General features: G+C 33.7%; 3 protein-coding genes across 3 annotated transcripts; 2 read left to right on the plus strand and 1 right to left on the minus strand.

The window, feature by feature from the left end:
- Nucleotides 1-812: 812 nt before the first annotated feature.
- Nucleotides 813-1,487, plus strand: LOTGIDRAFT_161017 (hypothetical protein; the record flags this gene model as incomplete). The annotated part of the gene is made up of 1 exon (XM_009056261.1): nt 813-1,487. One exon carries the CDS (start codon nt 813-815, stop codon nt 1,485-1,487), a length of 675 nt encoding a protein of 224 aa, XP_009054509.1.
- A 1,611-nt stretch (nt 1,488-3,098) lies between these two features.
- LOTGIDRAFT_161018 (hypothetical protein) lies at nt 3,099-9,257 on the minus strand (the record flags this gene model as incomplete). The annotated part of the gene is made up of 2 exons (XM_009056262.1): nt 3,099-3,116; nt 8,904-9,257. 2 exons carry the CDS (start codon nt 9,255-9,257, stop codon nt 3,099-3,101), a joined length of 372 nt encoding a protein of 123 aa, XP_009054510.1.
- Nucleotides 9,258-12,769: 3,512 nt separating this feature from the next.
- Nucleotides 12,770-24,274, plus strand: LOTGIDRAFT_161019 (hypothetical protein; the record flags this gene model as incomplete). The annotated part of the gene is made up of 4 exons (XM_009056263.1): nt 12,770-12,823; nt 13,425-13,479; nt 15,625-15,687; nt 23,829-24,274. The coding sequence occupies 4 exons, from the start codon at nt 12,770-12,772 to the stop codon at nt 24,272-24,274; spliced, it is 618 nt and encodes a 205-aa protein (XP_009054511.1).
- Between the last annotated feature and the right edge of the window lie 86 nt (nt 24,275-24,360).

Consider the following 24,360-nt stretch of genomic DNA (forward strand, 5'->3'; position numbering starts at 1 on the left):
TTATGCCATAACATGTCATAATTGTACACAAGACCTCGCAGATCATTCGTCAAAATCCTTTTGAAGCGGGGATTTTTAATACAAAATTGACGCTACTAAACAGTCATTATTTTCCCAATCGATCTCCATTTTCATGAATTTCGACAGTGTCATCGCCCTGGTTGGCCTTTCACTGTCATTCTCCCCTTCTCGAGGACGCCAGACTGGCTCAAACTGGTAGCCCACCACACCCCCAAACATTTCGTATTCATCTTCTTCCTATTCGGAATGAGATTAACTGTGAGTGCTTGACGAATCGTTTTCATTATAATACAAAAGCCCTCCACATTGTTTATCTGTCAGTGTAGCAAGTAAAGATGCTCTTGGTGCAGTTGTATACCTGCGACTCATCAATACTAATGGTCAGATTCATGTCTCCTTCGTGAAAGGATCTGCTAAAGTTAAGCCTCATTTTTTACAAGATGGCCGACACCAGGTAGTAACAACACAAATCAGCTTTGACTATTTTCTAGAAAAATATGGTTTACAATCCCAAGAATTAAATCTAGGACATTTATTTTGTGAGACCAAAATCCAAAGAAGCTATTTGTCAAGTAAGGAAATAGTATATCGAATATCTCTAGCATTTACAGACCAAAACTTTTCAATATATAATATTGTATTGACATGTGACCTGTACCGGCCTGTAAATTAATTAATATACTTTCTACCTGTACGCACTGTGATACTGAAGTTAAACTCAACTCAAGACCTACACCGGCCTGCATTTATCACTCATTACCTGTACAGCCAATACATTTAATACACGATGAATGGAGATAAAAAGATTGAAAAATATTGTAACCACCAGTTCCCTCGATAAAACACTAACAAATTTCTGGAAAGACATTCGAAACCAAATAAGAACAGATATTAAGGCAGAGCTGACAGCTGAGTTGGATATTCTCAAACAAGAACTTACAGATGAGAAGAATAAAGTTAAAGCATTGGTATCAGAGAGAGACAAACTTAAAGATGAAATGCTAAACTTTGCCAAAAGACAAAACAACTTGGACAACGAAGTAAGAGCCGCAGTAATAATGGGGAATAATGAGCAGTATTCTAGGAAACGAAACATCAAACTACTGGGCATGAAAGAAAACGAAAACGAAAATCTAAGAAACGATTTTAAAAAGCTAGTCACAGAATGTGCCAGTATGAATATACCTGATAACCAAATAGTAGCAATACACAGAAGTGATACAAAAACAGATGTTATGAAGAACAGACAAGGATTTAAAGGTAAAGGACTAAATATATTTGACAATGTGACAAAACGGAATTCTGAACTCATAAATAGGCTGAAGAACAACTCTGATATATACAGTGCATGGTACTTCAATGGAAAGATTTATGCAAGAAGCACACTGGGAAAACGATATTCCTTCGAACTCTACGAGAATATAAAAGAAAGAATTGCAGCATCCACGAACAGAGCTCGACATTAAATCTTTGGTTACCAATATAAACTTTTTAAATTGTTACAATTATGTTGTTAAATCAAAGATATATGTATAGTTCTAGATATATTAATATGTATATTTAGTTAATGCTAGCATAAGTATACATATACAATATTTTGAAACACAAAAATCATTCAACGATCGCTTAATTCATTGTTAACCATTAACTAATGATATATTCATCAGAGCTCACAATCAATCATGCTAATGACGAATTTTAGTTTCGATACTTTCATTATTTTCTATATATACCAGGCTATACACATGCATTTTGCACAAACATATCTCTACAACTGCATATTCAACGTGATAATACAAAAAACAAAAATAGACACTGAATTATTTATAAAAACAACAGAAAAAATAAAAACTCAACCCCTAAAGATCTTAAATTCCCTTTAAAATTAGCTTCTGTGAATGTTAGTGGTTTGAGAGACGCAATAAAAAGAAAGAAAATATTAACATGGATTCGTGATAATCACTTTCACATAACATTTATGTTTACAAGAAACAAATAGTACTCCAAAAGACGAAATTAAATGGAAAGATGAATGGGGTGGAGAGTTTTATTTTTCACATGGTGCTAGCAACTTGGCTGGCACAGCAATCCTCTGCAAATCAGACATAACAAACATCGACATAAAATCTTACACTGCGGATGAAAACAGCTATCACAATCTTATTTTTGTAGACTTAGAGCAAATTCCATACATTTTAATAAATACATATAGTCCAAATCATGACAAAGCTCAAGAAATCTATTTCCAGAAATTACTTGATAGAATTTAAACATATCACAATCTAATTCTGACTGCAGTCAAGATCTACAAGTTATCATGGGTGGTGACATTAATAATGTATTAAACACTGAACTGGATAGATATGGAGGCAATTACAAAATAAAAAAAAGAGGCCTAGAAAAAATTAAAAACATATTAACGACTTTCGACCTCCTGGATATTTATAGATTATATAACCCAGTTAAAAAACAATTCACCTGGAGACAACCCACTCCTTCAATACACAGTAGAATTGACTACTGGCTTGTTTCAGAAAATTCACTGAAATATATAATTAATACTTCTATCAAATCTACAACATTTAGTGATCACTCAGCAATAATTTTTACAATAGATCATGCCACTGAAAAATGTGGTCCAAAACTTTGGATATTTAATACAACCAAAAGATTTAAATTATACCCGATTGATAACAGATTCATTAAACTCATGGAAATCTGATTATCATAATATATCTGATAAAAGGGGACTTAAGGATTTTTTTAAATTTAAAATCAAGAAAATAACAATTGAATATTGCAAGAAAAAACAAACAGTTACACGAGAAATTAAGAGATCGTTAAGTACAGAGCTTGAAAAACTGGAGGGAGTTTTACACCTATTAAATGACAATCAAACATACAATACCTTAAAACAATATGAAATTACCAAAAACAACTTAGATGATATTTACATGCAAGTGTCGGGATGCCAAGCAGGATTCAAAAAGCCGTTTCGTGGAATGACGTCTAAATAGAGGGTCTACACACTGGATTTATTTGGTGATGATAAATAACTATGATGAAGTTTTTCAATTTTATATACCAGTGGTTTTCTACAAAATACAGAAAAATAAACAAATGTCAGAATATATGAAAGTCTGATTTGAATTGCCACGAATGTAAGCTTCCCGAATGCGGTACTCGAATATATACTTACAAACGCTGGGGCTTCCAAGTTTTCGATTAATTTCTGGAAATGTTGTGTCGTTATTCGATTCAATTAAAACAATGGCGTCAAGAATAAACAGTGTGAATCACGTGATCTAACATAGGAACCGCTCAATTACAATCGAAAATACTCGCATAATACTGAATTATTATTAACTCGGAAAATTGTTGTACGATTTTTAGCCGACACTTACATGGCTCCTCAAAAATTCAGACAAATAAAAAGTTTGAATACGAACAAAGTCATTTTAACACAAAATATTTCTATTCCCAAAACACTAATGTTCATTTTCATCTCGTGGTACTAGTAATATTAATTGGTTAGCAGCTCTTGTATATACCATTCTTTTTCGTTTGGTAGTTGCACATTGCGTTTGAGTTTAATGTCACCTCTGGTTGTAGCAATATCAACCTTGCGTACTAAACCATCTGGACTTGGATAGACTTTTTCAATTATCATTAAAGGCCATGTATTTCTAGGCGTATTACTTTCTGCTACAAGGACAATGTCTCCAACCATTAAGTTACGAACTGGTTTATGCCATTTCTGTCGAGGTTGATTATTTTGGAGAATTTCTTTTTTCCATCTTGACCAGAATTGGTTAGCGATGTATTGGACTTTTTTCCATTGTCTGTGGAGGTACAAATCTTGTCTGGTAAAAACACCTGGTGGTGATAATACTATGCCGGATTTCATCGTCAATATGTTAGCCAGAGCTAGTGGTTTTAATTCAGGGTCAGCAATTGATTCGACAGTTAGTGGTCGTGCGTTGACAATAGCTTCAGCTTCTACCATTAAAGTGGTTAATGATTCGTCGTTAAGCTGTTTGCCGTGTTGATGTAGTAAGGCTTCAAAGACTCGTCTAATACTCTGGATTTGGCGTTCCCAGGAACCGTGAAAATGTGGTGCATAAGGAATACTTGGTGTAAAGTCGATCTCACAGTCAAACTGCTTCAAAATGTCTTCTCTAATAAGAGTTTGATTTAATTCTGCTGTCAGTTTGTTTAGTTCTGTGGCAGCTCCAATGATCTGGCTACCCCGATCAGATCGGATTACCTTTACTGTGCCTCTTCGACAAATAAATCGTCTAAGTCCGCATATGAAAGAGTCAGTTGTCATTGTTTGTAGTACTTCGATGTGGACTGCTCTGCTGGATTGAAAGGGAAATATCAGCCCGTATCTTTTAACTTCAGATCTACGGATTTTTATATAAAAAGGTCCGAAGAGGTCACATGCTGAGTAGGTGAACGGTGTTGATTCTATAACTCGGTCATCTGGTAGATCGTTCATCATCTGTGGAGTTGATCTGCCTCGTAATTTGGAACAAGTTATGCATTTAGATATATAATGTCTAACTGCTGAAGGTCCATTAATTAACCAATATTTATCTCGTATCGAGTAGAGGGTGATATTTCGACCAAAATGTGCTTGTCTTTGATGGTAATGTTGAATTATTAATAATACTAAGTGCCCTTTCTTTGGTATGATGATTGGGTGTTTTTCAGTGTAGGAGAGCGCTGAATTTTTGAGTCGGCCTCCAATTCTAAGTAAACCATTTTTGTCAGCAAAAGGATTAAGTCGAATTAAAGTTGAAGATGACTTTAATACTGTTCATGTTGGTTTGTCTCTGGCTTTGGTTAAAGTCTCTACTTCGTAGTTAAAATTATCTGCTTAAATAAGTCTTACGACTTCAGTTTCAGTTTCTTCAAGACGCTCCAAGTTTTATTCCATTCTGGATAAATCTGAACTCCTCGATGTCCTGACTTGTATATCTTGATTAGATGTACCATACAGAGATGATCTTCTTTATCTTATACCAGGATCCTACTGTTTCTAGTCTGTTTAGAATGAATTTATCAGGTATATCGACAATGTCAGCGTTTACAGCGAATACTTTCGAACTAGTTTTCATTTCAGAATCATCTTTAGGTATTCCAAAGGATAGGTCAGTCTTATGGTTCCAAAATTCTAGAGGTTGATGAAGAAAGTTGGGTCCTGTATACCATATAGAGGTAAATAAGTCGTCTGGTTTGGCTCCTCGACTGGCAATATCTGCTGGGTTGCTTTTGGAAATAACATGGTGCCATTGGCTAATGTCTGTGTAGTCTAGTATGCATTGGATTCTATGAGCAACAAAAGTCTTGAATCGTCTTGCTTCATTCTGTATATATCCTAAGACGCATGTACTGTCCGTCCAAAAATGTTGACTAAGTGTGGGTATTCTCAGTTCCATTTCGAGTAATCGGGCTACTCTGACCATTGTTACAGCACTGGTAAGCTCTAATCTCGGAACTGTAATGGATTTAATGGGTACGACTCTACTCTTTCCCATTAAAAGACTAACAGAGATGTTTCCATTAATGTCTGTTTGACGAAGATAAGCTGCTCCACCATATCCAGTAGTGCTGGCGTCACAAAACAGATGGAGTTCTGTGGATATAATTTCGTCGCATTCAGTCGGTTTCAAACATCTGGCTATTTGTAGTGCTTCTAGATCTGCTAAACTGGCTTGCCACTCAGTCCAGGATTGGGATAAGTTTAAAGGTAATGTATCGTCCCATTCTAGTCGACTTCTGCATGCTTCTTGGAGTACTGCTCTTCCCGGAAGTAAAACAGGACTAATTAACCCGAGAGGGTCGAATATGGTTCTTAACGTGGAAAGACATCCTCTTCTGGTAAGGGGTTGATTAAGGAAATCATTTTGAAATTGAAATACATCTTCTTGCGTATTCCAAATCATTCCTAGAGTTCTTTGTCGTGGTAGTTGGTCAAATTCAAAGTCAAAATGATTATTCAGATCTGCGGCTCTCATTTCGGGTGGTAAGGTTTTAAGTAACTCTTTCGAGTTTGATGCAAATTTTCCCAAAGTGAATCCGCCAGCAGAGCACAGAGCTATGGCTCCCCAAGCGAGATTAATTGCATCATCCAGTTTGTCTACGGAAATCGTTCCGTCATCCATATAGAAGTTGTGAAGTATGAAATCATTCACTTCTTCTGAATATTCACCTCCATGGTCAATAGCTGTCTGTTGTAAGGCTCGAATACAAATACTTGGACTGGAAACTGCTCCAAATAAATGGTAACAGGTATGGTATTCCATAGGTGTAGTCGAAATGTCTCCATTTTCCCACCATAGAATTCTAGTATAATCTCGATTTTCAGGTGATATCTTAACCATCATAAACATGGATGCAATATCGCAGGTAAAGGCTATTTTTCCCTTTCTCAATCGACACAATGATCCAGCTAGGCTTGTAAGCATATCAGGTCCAGAGTAAAGTTCATCATTGAGAGAGTGTCCATGGTATTTAAGGCTAGCATTAAATACTACTCTTCTACTACGTTTTCCTTTGCGTTTGTGTCTAACACCATGATGAGTAAGGTAGTGAATGGGTTTATCTTCAGTATTCTCTCCGTTAATTTTTTCAATATGACCTTCTTTGATGGTAGACTGCATAAAAGATGTATAATCTTCTCTGAACAATAAATCTTGTTCAAATCTTTTCTTCAATCTAAAAAGTGCAGATTCAGCTATTCTTCTATTATTTTCCAAATAAGGCGGATTGTGTCGAAAAGGTAAATCAACCTGGTAATGACCATCTTGAAATATTAATGATTTGTCGATAATGTCATTAAATCGCTTATCTTCCTTTGAAAGTGATTTATCTTCAGGTCTGTTTTCGTTGAATTCTTGTTCCAGTATTTTCAATATTTCTTTAGGTGATACCATTTGTGTTGATTCATTTTCTGTGATAAGTAATAGATAATTATCCATTTCATCGGTACCTCGAACTGTTATAAAGTTGCAATGGTAATTAGTTGGTTTCTCTGCGCATAATATAGACCATCCTAGACCATTACGCTCTGCCCAAGGTGATATAGGTCCGTCTGGTGGAATAACTTCTCGTGGAGATACGGCAAGTGGGACATTCCTTCCTAACATAATTACTATCTTTGCGTCAGTAATGTCTGGTATGTCTGGTATTATTCTATGAAGGTAAGGAAAAGACTCGGCTGCTTCCTTTGTCGGTATTTGTCGTCTATCGATTGGTAGAGTATGTCTTGTAAAACAGCTAGGAATAGGAAATATTTCATCCTTCTTAAGGTTAAGAACTTCCAAATCAGTTATCTTCTCAGATATAATCTCATTCTGTCCATGCATGGTTGTGAGTTTAATAGAAATCGGTAGTCCACTCCATCCTTGTTCTTTTGAGAATTCATCTTCTTTAAAGCATGAGTCTGATTCAGTGTCGGAATATATGTAAGCTGGTATTAACTTATCTGGTCCTGATCGATGTCGTATATAACCCAAATTAAGATGAGCAAAGTTATAGTCAGTAGTAGTAGTATTACTAGTTAGACGGGTTGTGGAACTTGTCAAATTCATGGTCATCTTTGGTGATGTCGATCTAACTGGTTCAGATTGGGTGAATGCTGGTGCTGTAACATTAAATATTGACATATTTCTTTCGATGTGGGATAGTGAGATGTGTCCAACTTGCTTGCAAATTCCACAGGTCTTCCAGTTAGTATTCGGGCAATCTTTAGCTTCGTGTCCTTTAAAGGTACATCTAGAACACATATTTCTCTTTTGTAGAAATTCTTTTTTCTCTGCAATTGGTTTCTTGCCTAACACAGTGCAGTGTTCCAACCAATGATCACCTTTACAATAGAGACATCTGGGTGTAGGCTTAGTTAACTTCATGGAGTTAGAATTTGTAGTATGCTCATTAGTCTTCGTTGTATTTCCAGTAGCTCTAATTTTTCTAGTGTTATCGAATTTCGATGAAGATATAGGTAACTTTTTATCAGGTAGAGTTGCACCAAATATAGGATCACCCATGGCTCTAGCTTTCTTTCTTACGAATTCTGCAAAATAGTCGAAGGTGGGCCCCTTTTTCTTGTTTCGAAATATATGTTGAATATCTTCACAAAATTTACTTCTCATTCCCCATGGTAGGAGTTCTAAGGCTTCCTTAATAGTTGATTCGTCGTTTAATTTTCCTACATAGCCGAATCCCTTTAATGATTCTGAGCAATTCTCAAGAAAGTTGGCAAATGATCTCATAGCTTTTGCGTCGCTGGATTTTATCTTAGGCCAAGATTGTAGCTTGTTGACAAATGTTTCACAAATGATGACAGGATTTCCGAATTCTTCTTCTAATTTTTGCATGGCTTTTCTGAAATTTGCCATTGTTGGTAGATGAAGTTTGCTTTCGATCAGTGCAAAAGCCTCACCTGCAGTGTATTCAGCTAAAAACCCCATTAATTCTTCAGGATCATTAGTCTTCTTCTCAAAACAAACTCTGAATGAACTTCTCCATTTTTGATAGTTAATTGGTTCACCATTAAATACAATAGGCTTCATGTCAGGTAATGTTGCTCTCAATAGAATTTTATCAAGTGCCTTTATATCACTGGATGTGTCTGATCTCAGTGTAGTTGTAGGAGTTACATCATAAGTTTGCATTAAAGGTGAAGAAGTGTGTGGGTAAGAGTCTTCAGATCTATTTTGTGATTTGTCTTCATTATTCAACAGCTGGTCTACTGTTAAATTCTCTGCATCTAACATTATTTTAGCTGTAGCTACTTTCTTTTCTAATGATGGCCTTCTTACATATTGGTCTTGCTTTAATTTAAACATTTCTGCTTCATGTCTGGCTTGCTATACTTGCACTTTCATTTCTAAAACTTTAGCATCTACTATAGCTTTCTTCTGTCTCTCTTCTTTATTGTTGTGTGAGTATTGTGATCTATCTGATTTTCTACTAGATAATGAGTGATTATCATCAAACTGTAGGCCTAATAGTTCTTTTTTAATATTAATGTTTCTCTTGAATTCCATCAACTTTTCTACTGTACTTTCATATTCGGTTACAAATATATCAGGAATATCTTCTCCTTCTTGAATACATGCTTCTATTTCATTACAGGCCTCAGTAAATTCTTCTGCTCTTACATTTAATTCTATCATAAGTTTTTTCAGGTCTTTATAATTCATCTGATTAAATAAATGCTGGTACATTTCCAATAAACTGTAATATGCTTTCTCTAGAAGATGTAAAATGTATCTGAGTCTGTAGTATTTGTGATCTTTTTCTTCTCTCAGACGAAGTTAGACTTCCATTATCAGTTCTATCAATAGTAAGCCCACTTTTTGGTAGTTTTGATTGTTCAATTTCGTCCAGATTAGTTTTGTTTTCATCTGGATCAGTTCCATTTGGTTGATTTGTCGGTTGTCCCAGACATAATATTAGGCCTAGTCTCTAGACCGGGAATTCAATTCTTCGAAAATGGCTGTAATGTCCTAGTTTGGTTGTGGGTGTCAGTGAAAACTGTTAAAGCTTCGTCTAAAACTGCAAGTGTCGGTGTCGGGTTGCCAACCAGGATTCAAAAAGCCGTTTCGTGGAATGACGTCTAAATAGAGGGTCTACGCACTGGAATTATTTGGTGATGATAAATAACTATGATGAAGTTTTTGAATTTTATAAACCAGTGGTTTTCTACAAAATACAGAAAAATAAACAAATGTCAGAATATATGAAAGTCTGATTTGAATTGCCACGAATGTAAGCTTCCCAAATGCGGTACTCGAATATATACTTACGGACGCTGGGGCTTCCAAGTTTTCGATTAATTTCTGGAAATGTTGTGTTGTTATTCGATTCAATTAAAACAATGGCGTCAAGAATAAACAGTGTGAATCACGTGATCTAACATAGGAACCGCTCAATTACAATCGAAAATACTCGCATAATACTGAATTATTATTAACTCGGAAAATTGTTGTACGATTTTTAGCCGACACTTACATTACACAAATGAAGCCAAAAGACATAATGCACGACATTGAAAGACATTATAGCCGAATATATAAAAAGGATACAAAACAACCTGAACCTGAACTGCAATTTCTTATAAGAGAAAATACTCCTGTTTTTAGTGATAATGAATCTCAATGTCTTGAATATAAATTGGATGAATTGGAGTGTCGAGAGGCAATAAATACATTTAAATTAAACTCATCACCAGGAAATGAGGGTCTAATGATCGAATTTTACTTATGTTTTTGGCCACATATACATACTTATGTTTTAAACTCACTTAATGAAGGTTTTGAAAGTAAATGCCTTTTGACGTCCCAACGACAATCAATTGTCAAGTTGTTACCCAAACCTAATAAAAATAAATTAGACATAAGTAACTGGCGACCGATTTCGCTTATTAACTTAGACGTTAAGATTGCCAGTAAAGTTTTATCGTTACGTTTAAAACATTTTTTAGGTAAAATTATACACCCAAACCAAACAGGATTTGTCCCCGGAAGACATATGATAGAAAATACCAGAATCATAGATGATTGCATAACATTAGCTCAACAAAAGCGCATATCTGGACTCCTTATGGCAATCGATTTTTCTAAAGCTTTCGATTCAATCTGTCATCAATTTATGGTTAAAGTCCTCCGACATTTTGGTTTTGGTAAAATATTCATTCGTTGGATACTAACTTTATATTATAATATTGAATGTGCTATCACAAACAATGGTTATACTACCCATTACTTCCCAATAGAAAAGGGACAAGGTGATCCTATGTCGCCTAACCTATTTAATCTCATAATAGAAATTCTTTGTATATATATATGACATGACAGTAACATCCACGGAAAAACAGAATTAAAAACAATTGGATTTGCAGACGACTTAACGTGCTTTTTCAAAGATAACAAATCCGTAAGACACCTGATTGAGGTTCTTAAACAATTCAGGCTTGTATCTGGCCTTTCAGTAAACTTTTCAAAAACGGAGGCATTAGATTTGAACAGTTAAATAAAAACCTCGACAAACTGCTCTCTGAAAATAACATTCGCTTGTGCACATCCTCTATCAAAATCTTAGGCATTCATTTTTCCCTAAATGATTCAATATCATGTAATTTAAACTTTCATCAAAAAATAGACGAAGTAGAAAATATTATATCAAAATGGAAAGGAAGAAAGTTAACATTAACGGGGAAAATACTAATCATCAAAACTTTTTGTTTATCCAAAATATCACTACAACTTCAAATACTATATACGCCAAAAGATATCTTTACTAAATTAAACTTCATATTCTTTAATTTTCTTTGGAACGGCCCAGACAAAATAAAAAGAAAACAAATCTATCAAAACAAATTCAAAGGTGGCTTAAATATGCTTAATATACGAGAACACCATGCTTGTAAATCTCTGTTTTGGATTAAAAAAATATTTCTTATAACTAGAAATCAAAATTTGATGTCGACCATAAAACATGTTTAGAACCTCATAATACTTTTGTTTTGGCATCGAGTAATTTCCAAAGAGACAAAATATTAATTAAATCCCCATTTTAAAAACAAATGTATCTCAATTGGTGCGAGATATATAACAAAAATATAGATAAGCATATTGGAATAGAAAATCAAATTGCCTATTTAAATATTAATTCTTCAACTAGCAGTATATCAAACTTAATTAAACATAACTTTCTTTACACATCAGATTTCTTAACAAATTCACAAAATAATCTTACTGAATCTGAAAAGCTTATAGTACAAGGTTACAAAAAAGCTATTCAGAGATCAGGTGTCGTATCAAAAACCTCTAACGAAAATAGACCTCTTGTCTCTATCCCTACAAATTATATAACACAACTAAAGGAGGATATAGCATATAATTTGACGACATTCTATCACACTAGCTATAATACAATTAAGCCAAGAGACATCTACAAAAAATGCATCAATGCTAAGTTTATTAAACCGAAATCAATTATTAAATGGGAAGATGACCTAAAAATCACATTAAATGAAACTGATATCAATTAAATTTTTCGGAATTTATACAATTATTGTTCAGATGAAAAAACTCGAAATTTTCAGTACAAATATATCAATAGAATCATTTATACTAATTATAAACTTTTCAAATTCAAAATAGCTGAAACAATGCTTTGTAATTTTTGTAATTCTACCTGAGAAACAATAGATCATCTATATATTCAATGTGTACATACACAAATCATCTGGAGTAAGCTACATGAAATCATAGACGAAAATGATATATCAATAAAAATCACTAATGAAATTATACATATAGGATTATACACAAATAATCTTGATTGTGTCCTAGACAAGAATGAAATTAACTTTATCAATCATTGCTTAACTCTCACAAAATATTTTATCTACCAAAATAAAATCAGAGGCGAAATACCAAATGAAACTAAATATATTCAATTTCTGATAGCAAAAGCCAACATTGAAATTACCAAAAATGAAAATGAAATATCAAAATGGAAATATTTATACAACTTTATCGATACATTAGACTTTAAAGTAATTATCACCAAGACACACAATCACCTACGAACCCACTTTTGAAATGTTGTATGTTGTGTAATGTTTGTACGAATATGTATATTGTATAGCTGTATAGTCAATAAAAGTCAAAAAAAAAAAAAATAAAAAAAAAATAAAGTTAAGCCTCAAGGACACCTATCAATTCCCAGAATGGAGCTCTGCGCAGCTGTATTACTTGTCACAACCGTCAAACAAACTCGCAAAGTATACATTTGTTTAAAAATGGAAAATTACCTCATGGTTTGAGCCACTTTGTCTTAGAAGTTCGGTTGTTTCCGCTTCATAGTTCAAAAAAGGGAACAGGATTTGGAAATTCAAAATTTTCAATTGTTGACCTTTGTTGACCTTGACTTTTGTAGGATCAAACGTCATTGGCATTGGCCATCTTTTTATACTTTTATATTTGGTGTCCTATGTCAACTTCTGGTTTTATAGCCGTGTGCAATTTGAAATTTTGATGACTTATATCACTTGATCTTGACCTTTTTAGACCTTCTTCTTTACAAGATCAAAGGTCATTGACCTTGGCTATCTGCTGATACTTTCATTTGTGAGGTCTGGCGTCTACTTCCGGTTTTTGAATCTTCTAAATAATGAAAATTTCTCAACATTAGACTTCTTGCAATTGATCTAATTATCGTCGGAGGTTGATTTTTTCAGGGTCTTTAGGAAATTGCTACATTTGCAAAGTCCCACTTTGTGCCATGTGTGGCTCTAGTTTTTAATGTATCTGAAACTTTGTTTGATCATTGGAATTGATGTGGACGTTTATTTTACTTGCCTTATAAATTATCTTTATTTCCAGGAAGAAAAATCAGATTCTGTAAAAGAAGGAAGGTTTGGAGGATTCATTCCAATAGGTTTGTTTCTTTATTATCCCCCTCATAGAAAAATGTGTAAAAATTTTTGACCTAAGATATTGTTAAACCTACATATTTTTATGTGCATTTGTCCAGGTTCTGAATACTTAGCAAATAATAACAGATATGTTGCCAGAAGTAGCTGAGGTTAGACCAATTTATTATCAAAAAAAAACTTAAAAGGGACAGTGGCGCCAATTTTTTAGTCTTAAAAATGGGAATTTTTTCAGAAATCGAGCCTTCAAATACATGTGTGTGCAGAATTATCTGTGTTTGAATGTTAAAATGACGACTCTCCGTCCAAAGTGTGCTTCATCACGCAAGGATGAACCCTATTGAAAATCAGAAAAAAACAAACAAATATTTAGTATGAGTTATTGCATTTGTTCTTGAAATGCTTCTAAACACTCTAGAAAGTGCAATTCTTGATGGATTTTGATGAAACTTGGTGTAAGTGTTTGCTATTACCTAAGGATGAACCCTATTGAATATAAAAAAAATCGAAAAATAATTGGTATGACTTGACCTTGAAAACGTGTTTAATTTTAGCTTGTAAACACTCTAGAAGGTTAAATTCTTGAGAGATTTTGACGAAAATTGGTGTTAATGTTTGTTATCACCCAAAAATAACCCTGTCGATATCGCGATCGGAAGTGATTGGGGTGCAATTTCTGTGAGTAATCAAGACACATGAATAAGTCATATCGCCACGTTTCGTGTCGATATCACGATCGGAAGTGATCGGGGTGCGATGCAGCAATAGGGGCATAATGGCATGACTTGAGCGATTGGATCGGTCTGAAAATTGTTGTGAGTAATCAGAATGCATTACTCTGTTATCGCATTGTAAATCTTCAAATAAATACGTTATAATCGGGAAAGATTTCAGTCAGTGCATCACTTTGAAAATTAATTTAAGATGGAAGGAAACGTTGGAACTGTTTGAAATTTGCTGTGAATATTCATGACATATATAAGTACCCCTCTGCCAAGTTTCAAATCCATAGCTCAACAGTGCCAGTGGTTTTTGATGAAACATTGTGAAATTTCGAATAAAAAAAAACCGAAAATATTTAGTACGAGTTATCGACTTTGTTCTTGAAAACACATATAATTACTAAAAGGCATGATTCTTGCTGGATTTTGACTGGTATGTTGTTCAGGATTGTCCCAAAAAATTCAAAAGAAGTGTATGACTGTTGGTTGAATATTTCATACTGGTGATTGTTACTGTACTTGAAAAATATTTTCATTCAAAATCAAAGCTGCAAGTGGGCATATAAAACTTGCCTGGTAAGCATGCTTTATATAATCCCAGAAAACAAATTGATAGATCTGCAGTTTTGAAATTCAGGTAAAAATTTAGGTCTACTGGTAAATGAACTACAAAAAGGTTGAATTCAAAATCTATTTTCATAAAAAAAAAACGCCCAGTGTGCAACCAAAGGGACGATTTCTCATTAACAGAAGTCTGGGTCGCATCAATTTCACTCATTGTTGAGTCAAATTTTCCGATCATTTAGTTTTAGATTAAAAAAAATTGATTTCCGAATCAAAATTGTCACTGACAACACTGTATGATATATTGCTATTACCGTCGAACAATATTCACGATGTCAATGTCATGTAAAGTAAAAGCTTGATTTTTGGTCATTTTCAAACGAAAATATTTCAAATATTTTCACAGAACAAACACCTGGGTTTAGAGATAGCCTTGACTTGACTATAAGCTTTCATGTGATCAGGTATTACGTTTAGTATTTTGTTCTCAAACGAGATTTATTGTGAGAACACTACTTGAGTCGCATATATGCACCTGTGTTTAATATAGGAAGTTGGTATTATTAGTCTTTTTCTGACAGCTGCTAGGGAGTGTATGTTACCTTGCCTGGCAAGCTGTCTTTTATAATGAAAATATTGTATACTGTCCCTTTAAGTGTTTAAAAAGCCTCAGATATCTGAATGCGGATGCAATGTGGAGAAATTGCTTATTGTTGACCACCCAGTTAAAAAATTCTCTTATGGTTATGTACATATTTTCATTTCCTGATGTATTTTCAGTAAAATTATAGTAGCTGAAAATAGAATTAACGTCAAACATTCAGAATCAGTCGTTGTTACAATTATTCTGTTTTTTTCTTGCAGATCAGCTACAAGTAACTTACTCTGAAGGTTCTGATAGGATTGGAACAAACAATCTTCTTCAAGGTAAATCTTATCCAAGAATATCATAGTGCAACCAATATAATGGGATTTTATATGCCCACATGCAAATGTGTAAATTCCAAATAAAAACCCATCATGAAGATGATTAATGGTGATCTCAGTTGTACCATGGTTATGTGTTGGTTTTGGACTTCTTGGGAAGTCTGTTTTTAGATACATGGAATAAATGGTTTATTTTGACAGAAAATTTATTATCTAAAGCCCCATGTAAAATGTGAAGTATATTGCCGTCACTTACATTTCGTCCAGGTACAATGGAGGTTACAGTTTTTATTTAATTTTGATGATTTAATTATGCACATATATATTGATGTGAACTCAGTCAAGTTCGAATTTTCGGTAATAATAAGATAAACAGGTTTGGAGTTAATGCCCTTGACTTAGTAAAACGTGTCATTTTGGCTTGTAGACACTGGAAGTGATTGAAATTTTTTAAATGTATGCTTTTATTCCACTCTGCTGTCTACACTTTATAAGTTTCAATTCAATCCGCCAAATAAAAACCGAAATATTATTTTTCGATTAATTTCAGCAAAAAAAGTATAGAATCGTAAATTTTCAATTGCTGTCATTCGTCTTTTGATACAAGGAATATAATGAAGGAAACCTGATCGAAATCAGTTGATAAACATGACGTAGAGTCCCTTTGTTGTTTGTTGCTAACATTGCTTCATGTCGCTCAGAAAATTTTTGGTTACATTTAATCCACAATTCCCCACAGAAAACATGAAATTTTTGTATATTGATGAAGAAAAAAATAAAGATAGTAAAAACACGTCAAATTTGTAGGCACGATAGAGATGAAACTTGGTATGCATGTATATATTGATGAGATATCAGTCAAGTTTGAAGTTGGTAATAATTCGATGAATGATTTCAGTGTTACTGCCCTTGACTTAGTAAAATTAGGCTTTTAGGCAGGCTATAGACTACAGTTTTTATCCGATATCGATGATAACTAGTATGCACATATATATTGATTAGATATCTTTTATATATTATATATTATTATTATATTGTAATCACCCTGTCGGTCCGTCCGTCCGTCCATTCACATTTGGCTCGTGCTCACTCTACAGGCTACAGTTCTTTATGGATTCTTTTGATTTTTATTTTGTGTGTCAATGTCATTATGAAGATGATCTCTATTGATTTTCGTGATGATCGGATAATTTTTCACCGAAATATCGTGTCTGACTTGACGTTTTACTCTATTAGCTATATTGTGCAACTCGTGCTCACTCTACAGGCTACAGTTCTTTACGGATTCTTTTGATTTTTATTTTGTGTGCCAATGTTATTATGAAGATCATCCCTATTGATTTTCGTGATGATCGGATAATTTTTCATGGAAATTTCCTGTCTGACTTGACGTTTACTCTATTAGCTATATTGTGCAACTCGTGCTCACTCTGCAGGCTACAGTTCTTTACGGATTCTTTTGATTTTTATTTTGTGTGCCAACGTTATTATGAAGATGATCCCTATTGATTTTCATGATGATCGGATAATTTTTCACGGAAATATCGTGTCTGACTTGATGTTTTATTCTATTGGCTATATTGTGCAATTCGTGCTCACTCTACAAGCTACACTTTTTTACAGATTCTTTTGATTTTGATTTTGTGTGTCAATGTCATTATGAAGATGATCCCTATCGATTTTTGTGATGATCGGATAATTTTTCACCAAAATATCCTGTCTGACTTGAAATTTTAATCTATTAGCTATATTGTGCAACTTGTGCTCACTCTACAAGCTACAATTGCAACTTGTGCTCACTCTACAAGCTACAATTCTTTACATTCTTAGATTCTTTTGATTTTGTGTGTCAATGTCATTATGAAGATGGTAAATATATCGAATTTCATCATACTTACAATCAAAGCTATCTGTGGGCCTATGTTACCTTGCCTGGCAAGCTATATTTTTTTTTTTTTTTAGTACACATATCAATTTTATTCAAATATTTATAGCAACAATTAACAGTACACACAATACATACATTCACACACAGTCAATATTATATCATACACATATTAATTTCATTCAAATATTTATACCTATAGCAACAATTTAACAGTACACATATTAACTTCATTCAAATATTTATGTATAGCAACAATTTAACAGTACCCACAATACATACATTCACACACAGTCAATATTATATCATACACATATTAATTTCATTCAAATATTTATACATATAGCAACAATTTAACAGTACACATATTGATTTCATTCAAATATTTATACATATAGCAACAATTTAACAGTACACATATTGATTTCATTCAAATATTTATATATAGCAACAATTTAATATTCAAAATAGAAGATAGTCAGTATATTAAATGATTGTTATGTACATACTATTTTAGGTTGATACTGGTGATATTCAATTATACATGGTGCTATAATAATATTAATATTAAAGAGATTTGTTCTTAAACAAAAAGATTTGAAAAAACATGCCAACGATCATAATACTTTTGATTATCATCATTTTGCAGGTACATATATTTCTCCTGCTCACAATATCTTTCAAACTCAAACTTTAAAACTTTAAATAATGGTTTATTATTTTTAAATCTTTGTTTATAAATATGGAATTTTGCTAAACAATATAATAAATTTATTGCACCCTTAGAAGACCCAAATTCGCCAAAGATACATATGATTGGGTTGATTATCATTTCAAATTTCGTTTTTTCAAACACCCAATCTTTTATTGAATTTCAAAAACATTGAGTGTGTGGACAATAATAATAAAGGTGTAAAATAGTTTCTTTGTCACTTTCACAAAATGTACAGACATCTGACGGTCTTATTCCAATTTTAAATAAGAATGAATTTGTGCCAATTATCTTAGTATTGATTCTGAATTGAAACCATTCAATCGAGTATCTGATGTAAATTGAGAAGTTTGTATCATTGTCACTACAGTGTAGTTTGGATATCAATATATTAATACAATTAAATACTTCCTTTTTAGATAAATTTTGGATATATGCATCCCCAAAAGACTCACAACAAAGACTATTGTCATTGTTTGGAAACAAAATAACTAATAACTTGGCCCAGGCGGTTTCACGATTTCTTAAATATCTTTTGAACCATGTAATTTTCAGTGACTTGATGAATGAATTTAGATCTACCATTTTACAGCCCCCATCTTCAAAATTTTGCATCATTACTTTTCTGGCAACTCTTTCTGGTTTATTTGCCCAAGATTTGTTCAAGATTTTTCAAGAATGTGGAATTAGGAGATGGCAGACTGGTGAATAAATGTATTAATTTTGGCAGTAAAAATTCGCTTGACACACCACATTGCTTTATGCAAAGTCTAAAATCAGTGTTAAATAATTTAACCCATTGTCTAATTTGTAAACCAAAATTAAAGAATTTTAAAGTTTTGTCAATAAACCACGAAGACACTGAATCAAAAGCTTTTTCGAAATCGATCAGAACTATTAAACCAAGTATATTTTCTAATTCTGTGTATTCTACCAGATCATAAAAACGTCTGGTGTTTTCACCGATGATCCTTCCTGATAAAAACTCTTTTTGGTCATCATTAATTACATTATTCAAAACACATTTTATGCGTTTAGCGATACATGCTGAAAGTATTTTATAACTTGTATTCAGTAATGAAATGGGTCTCCAATTTGAGATTAATTCTCGAGGTTTATTACCTTTTGGTAATAGTGAAATAATGACAATGCGTTTCTGACATGTGTCCTACTTTAAATGCATGATTGAAAGAGCGTATTAGAAATATTGACAAATCGTCTCAAAACACTTTGTAAAAATCGCATGGAAAGCCACCGTCCCACTTGCTCTTTTCCGGTTTCATATTCATAAGTACACTCAGTGCCTCATCATATGTAATTAAGCCCTCAAATTGATCCTTGTTATTTAATATAGGTATATTTGCTGTTTTAAAGAGATCATAAAGGTCTATATCTTCTAATTCAACATCTTTTGAACTATATAAATCATTATAAAAACATTTAATATTGTGTAAATTTTCTCTTTGTTTCGTTATCTTGTTACCGTTTGGTTCTACAATATTTGTTATTGTTCTATTAACAAAGTTTCTTTTTTCTATATTAAGAAAATATTTCGATGGTTTTTCACCAGCTTCAACGTATTTTGAATTTGATCTTAGTAATTGTGATGTATTTACTAAAATTCTGTGACTAGAACATGCATATGATATTAAGTAGGAGATTGCTTTCCATACGGTACACTAGCTAGTCACGTGACACGCATTCCTTAGCGACGTAATTACTTGTAATGTAAGCCGCCATTTGTAATGGCACATGTATATTATTATGCCAAATAAATGAGTCCTTACATTCTATGTCCACAACAATTAAACGTGACATTGGCGACGAGAGATAAATAGAAGGTTTGAGAACGTTTTGAAGACATTTTAACGTACGATAATCAACTTTTTAACGGTTAAAATGGCATTAAAAGGAACACTGTACGAGGAATTCGATGTCAAAGATGGCGACATTTCCTGTTACTTAGCAAGATTGGACCAATTTTTCATTGCCAATGATGTTGAAAATACGAGAGCCAATGCCGCTAAACGACGTGCAATACTTTTAAGTAGTATAGGAGGGACGCCATTTCAAGTTTTGACTGATTTATGTTTTCCTGCAGCTCCTCACAAGAAATCATATGATGAATTGAGTACGTTACTAAACGAACATTACAAATCGCCTAAGATTCCTATCACAGAACGTTTCAAATTTCACAATTTTAAACAAAAGGAAGGACAGTCCATAACAGATTACGTCAAGGAATTGAATCATATGGCAACCTATTGTGAATTTACTGCTGGAACTTTGGAAGAAAATCTGAAGGACAGATTTATTTGTGGTTTGCTAAACACTAGTATTCAGAAGAAACTTTTGTATGAAAATAAAGATTACCATGAATCTGTGAGACTTGCCAAAGCAGAAGAAGCAGCCAGGCAAAATGTCAAAGATATGAATAAAAGGGATAACAATAATAGTACCAGTACGACTACTCCTGTAAATAAAGTCTACTCCAGGAAACCTAGGGATGCTAATTCACAATCTCAGTCCAAACCTGATGGATTCAGATCACGATGTGACAGATGTGGATTATCCAATCATTCTAGAGATGATTGTTATTGTAAAAACTTTAAGTGTTTCAAATGTAAACAAATAGGACATTTACGTTTAGAATGTCGTGGTAGAAGTCAGAATGATTCTAGTCAACGAGGTAATAGGCCTAGACAACGTAATAGAAGTAAATCAAACCAACGACAACGTATACGATACGTAGTTAGTTCTGAAGATTTTAACGACACATCTGATGATAATGTTAATGGAAATGACAGTAAAGAAAACAGTGAATTTGCTCATACGATTTATAGGGTGAATATGTTTAAAAACTGTAAACCAATCAAAATTGATATGACTTTATCAGGTGTTTTACTAACTATGGAACTTGACACTGGTGCTGCAGTGACACTTATTAGTTACGAAGATTACGTGAAATATTTTAAGATTCATAAACTGGAACATAGTAATAAACAATTGCATACTTATGCTGGTACTAAAATAGAAGTCTTTGGTGAAATTGTGGTCAATGTGAGATATGGAGAACAATTGTTTAAGAATTTGTCTATTTGTGTAAAGCGAGCAGATCATTATGCACCTTCATTACTTGGTAGGGACTGGCCGAACATAATTAAATTAGACTGGAACAACATATTTTCACAATCACAAGGGCAGTTCACAGTAAGCGGAAATCCTTTACAAGAATTAAAGTCACGATATGCTGAAGTTTTCACAGAAGAATTGGTAGGAGTTAAAGGGGTGAAAGCTCATCTCTATATGAAACCAGAGGCACAGGCAGTGTTTTGTCGACCGCGACCTGTGGCGTTTGCGTTATGACCTCAGGTTGAAAAAGAACTTTTGCGCTTACAAAAAGAAGGAATCATAGTACCAGTTGAATTTAGTGAATGGGGTAGTTTGTATAGCCAAATCTGATGGAACAGTTAGAATATGTGGTGATTATAAGGTGTCAGTGAATCAACATATTAATACAGAACAGTATCCGATTCCAACGCCAGAAGAAGTTTACGAGAAGTTATCAGGAGGTCAAAAGTTTTCGAAAATAGATTTACGATGTGCTTATCAACAATTAATCCTAGACGAGGAATCACAGAATGTTGTTACGATTAATACGCACAAGGGACTATTTCGCTATACAATATTACCTTTTGGTGTGTCATCCAGCACTGCAATATGGCAACGTTTTATAGATCAAGTACTTTCGGGTTTAGACAATACCTGTGCAATTATGGATGATGTATTAGTTACTGGAAAAGATGACGCAGAACATTTTGAGAATTAAGACAGGCTGTTCAAACGATTTGAAAAGTATCAGTTAGGTGTTAGAATTGAGAAGTGTAAATTTCTACAAGATAATGTTGTGTATATGGGTAGAATGTTATCTGCTGATGGTTTACGACCTACGGAAACTAAAGTTGAAGCGATACGCAAAGCACCTACTCCTACGAATGTTACTGAACTGAGATCATTTTTAGGTATGGTGAATTTTCAAGGACAATTCTTACTGAATTTATCAACGAAATTATATCCACTGAATGAACTATTAGGAAATCGGGAGTGGAAATGGACAAATGATTGTCAAACGTCATTTGACACTGTGAAACGACTTATTAGTTCAGATAAACTATTGGTTCATTATAATACTAAGTTACCTTTGGAACTTGCTACGGACGCATCACCTTATGGTGTTGGTGCAGTGATGTTTCATAAAATTGATGTACGTAAGCCTATAGCTTATGCTTCTAGGAGTTTGCATAAACATGAACGTAATTATGCACAATTGGATAAGGAAGCATTATCAATTATATTTGGTATTAGACGTTTTAAGAATTACGTATATGGTAGACACTTAACAATATTAAACGATCATAAACCTTTAGAACGTATTTTAGGATCGAAGACTGCTGTTCCTACGCTAGCAGCACAACGTTTACAACAATGGGCAATTGAGTTATCAGCTCTTGATTATGAATTGAAATATATTTCTTCTAAAAAGAATGCTTATGCTGACGCATTATCACGTTTACCACTACCTGCAACAGTCAATAATCAATCATTAGATGTTGATATGGTATACAATATTAAGGATAAAATATTGGATATTTTTCCAGTTACGAGTAAACAGATTTCTGCAGTTACTAAGACAGATCCAGTATTATCACGAGTTTTACATTATACGAAAACTGGATGGCCAGATGCTAGACGATGAACGATTAGAGCCTTATTTCCAACGACGATTTGATTTAACAATTGAACAGGATTGTATTCTATGAGGAATAAGAGTGGTTTTACCAGCTTAATTTATTAGTGACATTTTAGCAGAAAATGCCACACATCGGGGCATTGTTAGAATGAAGGAAATCGCACATAGTCATGTTTGGTGGCCGAAATAGACAAAGACATTTCTGATATTGTAAAAGGGTGTTCTACATGTCAGCAAACCAGAAGTTTGCCAGCTTCTGCACCATTAATGCCATGGTTATGGCCAGGTTCACCATGGACTCATGTTCATATAGACTTCGCTGAAAAAGATAATAAGAATTATCTCATTGTGGTAGACAGTTATTCAAAGTGGCCTGAGTGTATTCTTATGAATAGTACGACATCACAGGCAACAATTATTGTTTTAAGAGACTTGTTTAGTAAATGTGGAATACCAGGACAGTTGGTTAGTGACAATGGTCCTCAATTTGTCAGCGAGGAATTTAAACTTTTTCTCAAACGGAATGGTATTAAGCAAGTATTAGTTTCACCTTACCATGCTGCCAGTAACGGTGCTGCCGAACGCATGGTACAATCATTTAAACGTGCTTTAAGTGCAAGTATTAAGATGGAATTAACTCTCCAACATCGCATAGATGCATTTTTGTTATATAGGTCAACTTAACATCCAACTACAGGTTGTACGCCAGCAAAAGTTTTCCTTGGTCGGGAAATTAGGACACGTCTTAGTTTGCTACATCCTGATTTGAAATCAACAGTTCTTGATCATCCCAGGAGATTCTGTTTTGATTAAAGACTTTCGTCACAAAGGTACATGGAGGCCTGGTACAATAGCAGAAGGAACTTCTCCTCAGTCTTATGTAGTAGTTCTACGTGATTGTCGTGTATGGAAGAGACATATTGATCAAATGAGGAAGGGAGACAACTCTCTTGAAGATAATGTGATAGTTGAAAATAGTGAGGGAGAGAATACAGAAGTTAATAAACCAATGGTTAATTCTCCAACATATTCTACTACAGTACAACTGGGGGTACACAAACCTGATAATCCTAGTCAGTTGAAACATCATCAACAGACTAGTTTACCAAGAAGAGTAAGATGGGAAGATAAGTTTAATTCAAATCAAAGTGGCTCAAAAGATGAAGTAATTGTATGCAAAGTTTCCTTTAGAACGAATGTATTGTTTGCGAGTTATGCCCCTGGTCAAAAATGTCAATAATGAGTAATTTAACCCGGATGTACCCCGCCCACCTAATTTTTTTGACACAAGTTTATGGATATTCAAAATATTATGTTGTGTTCCAA

This window comes from Lottia gigantea (genome assembly GCF_000327385.1).
Source record: "Lottia gigantea unplaced genomic scaffold LOTGIsca_27, whole genome shotgun sequence".
Lineage (NCBI taxonomy): Eukaryota > Metazoa > Mollusca > Gastropoda > Lottiidae > Lottia > Lottia gigantea.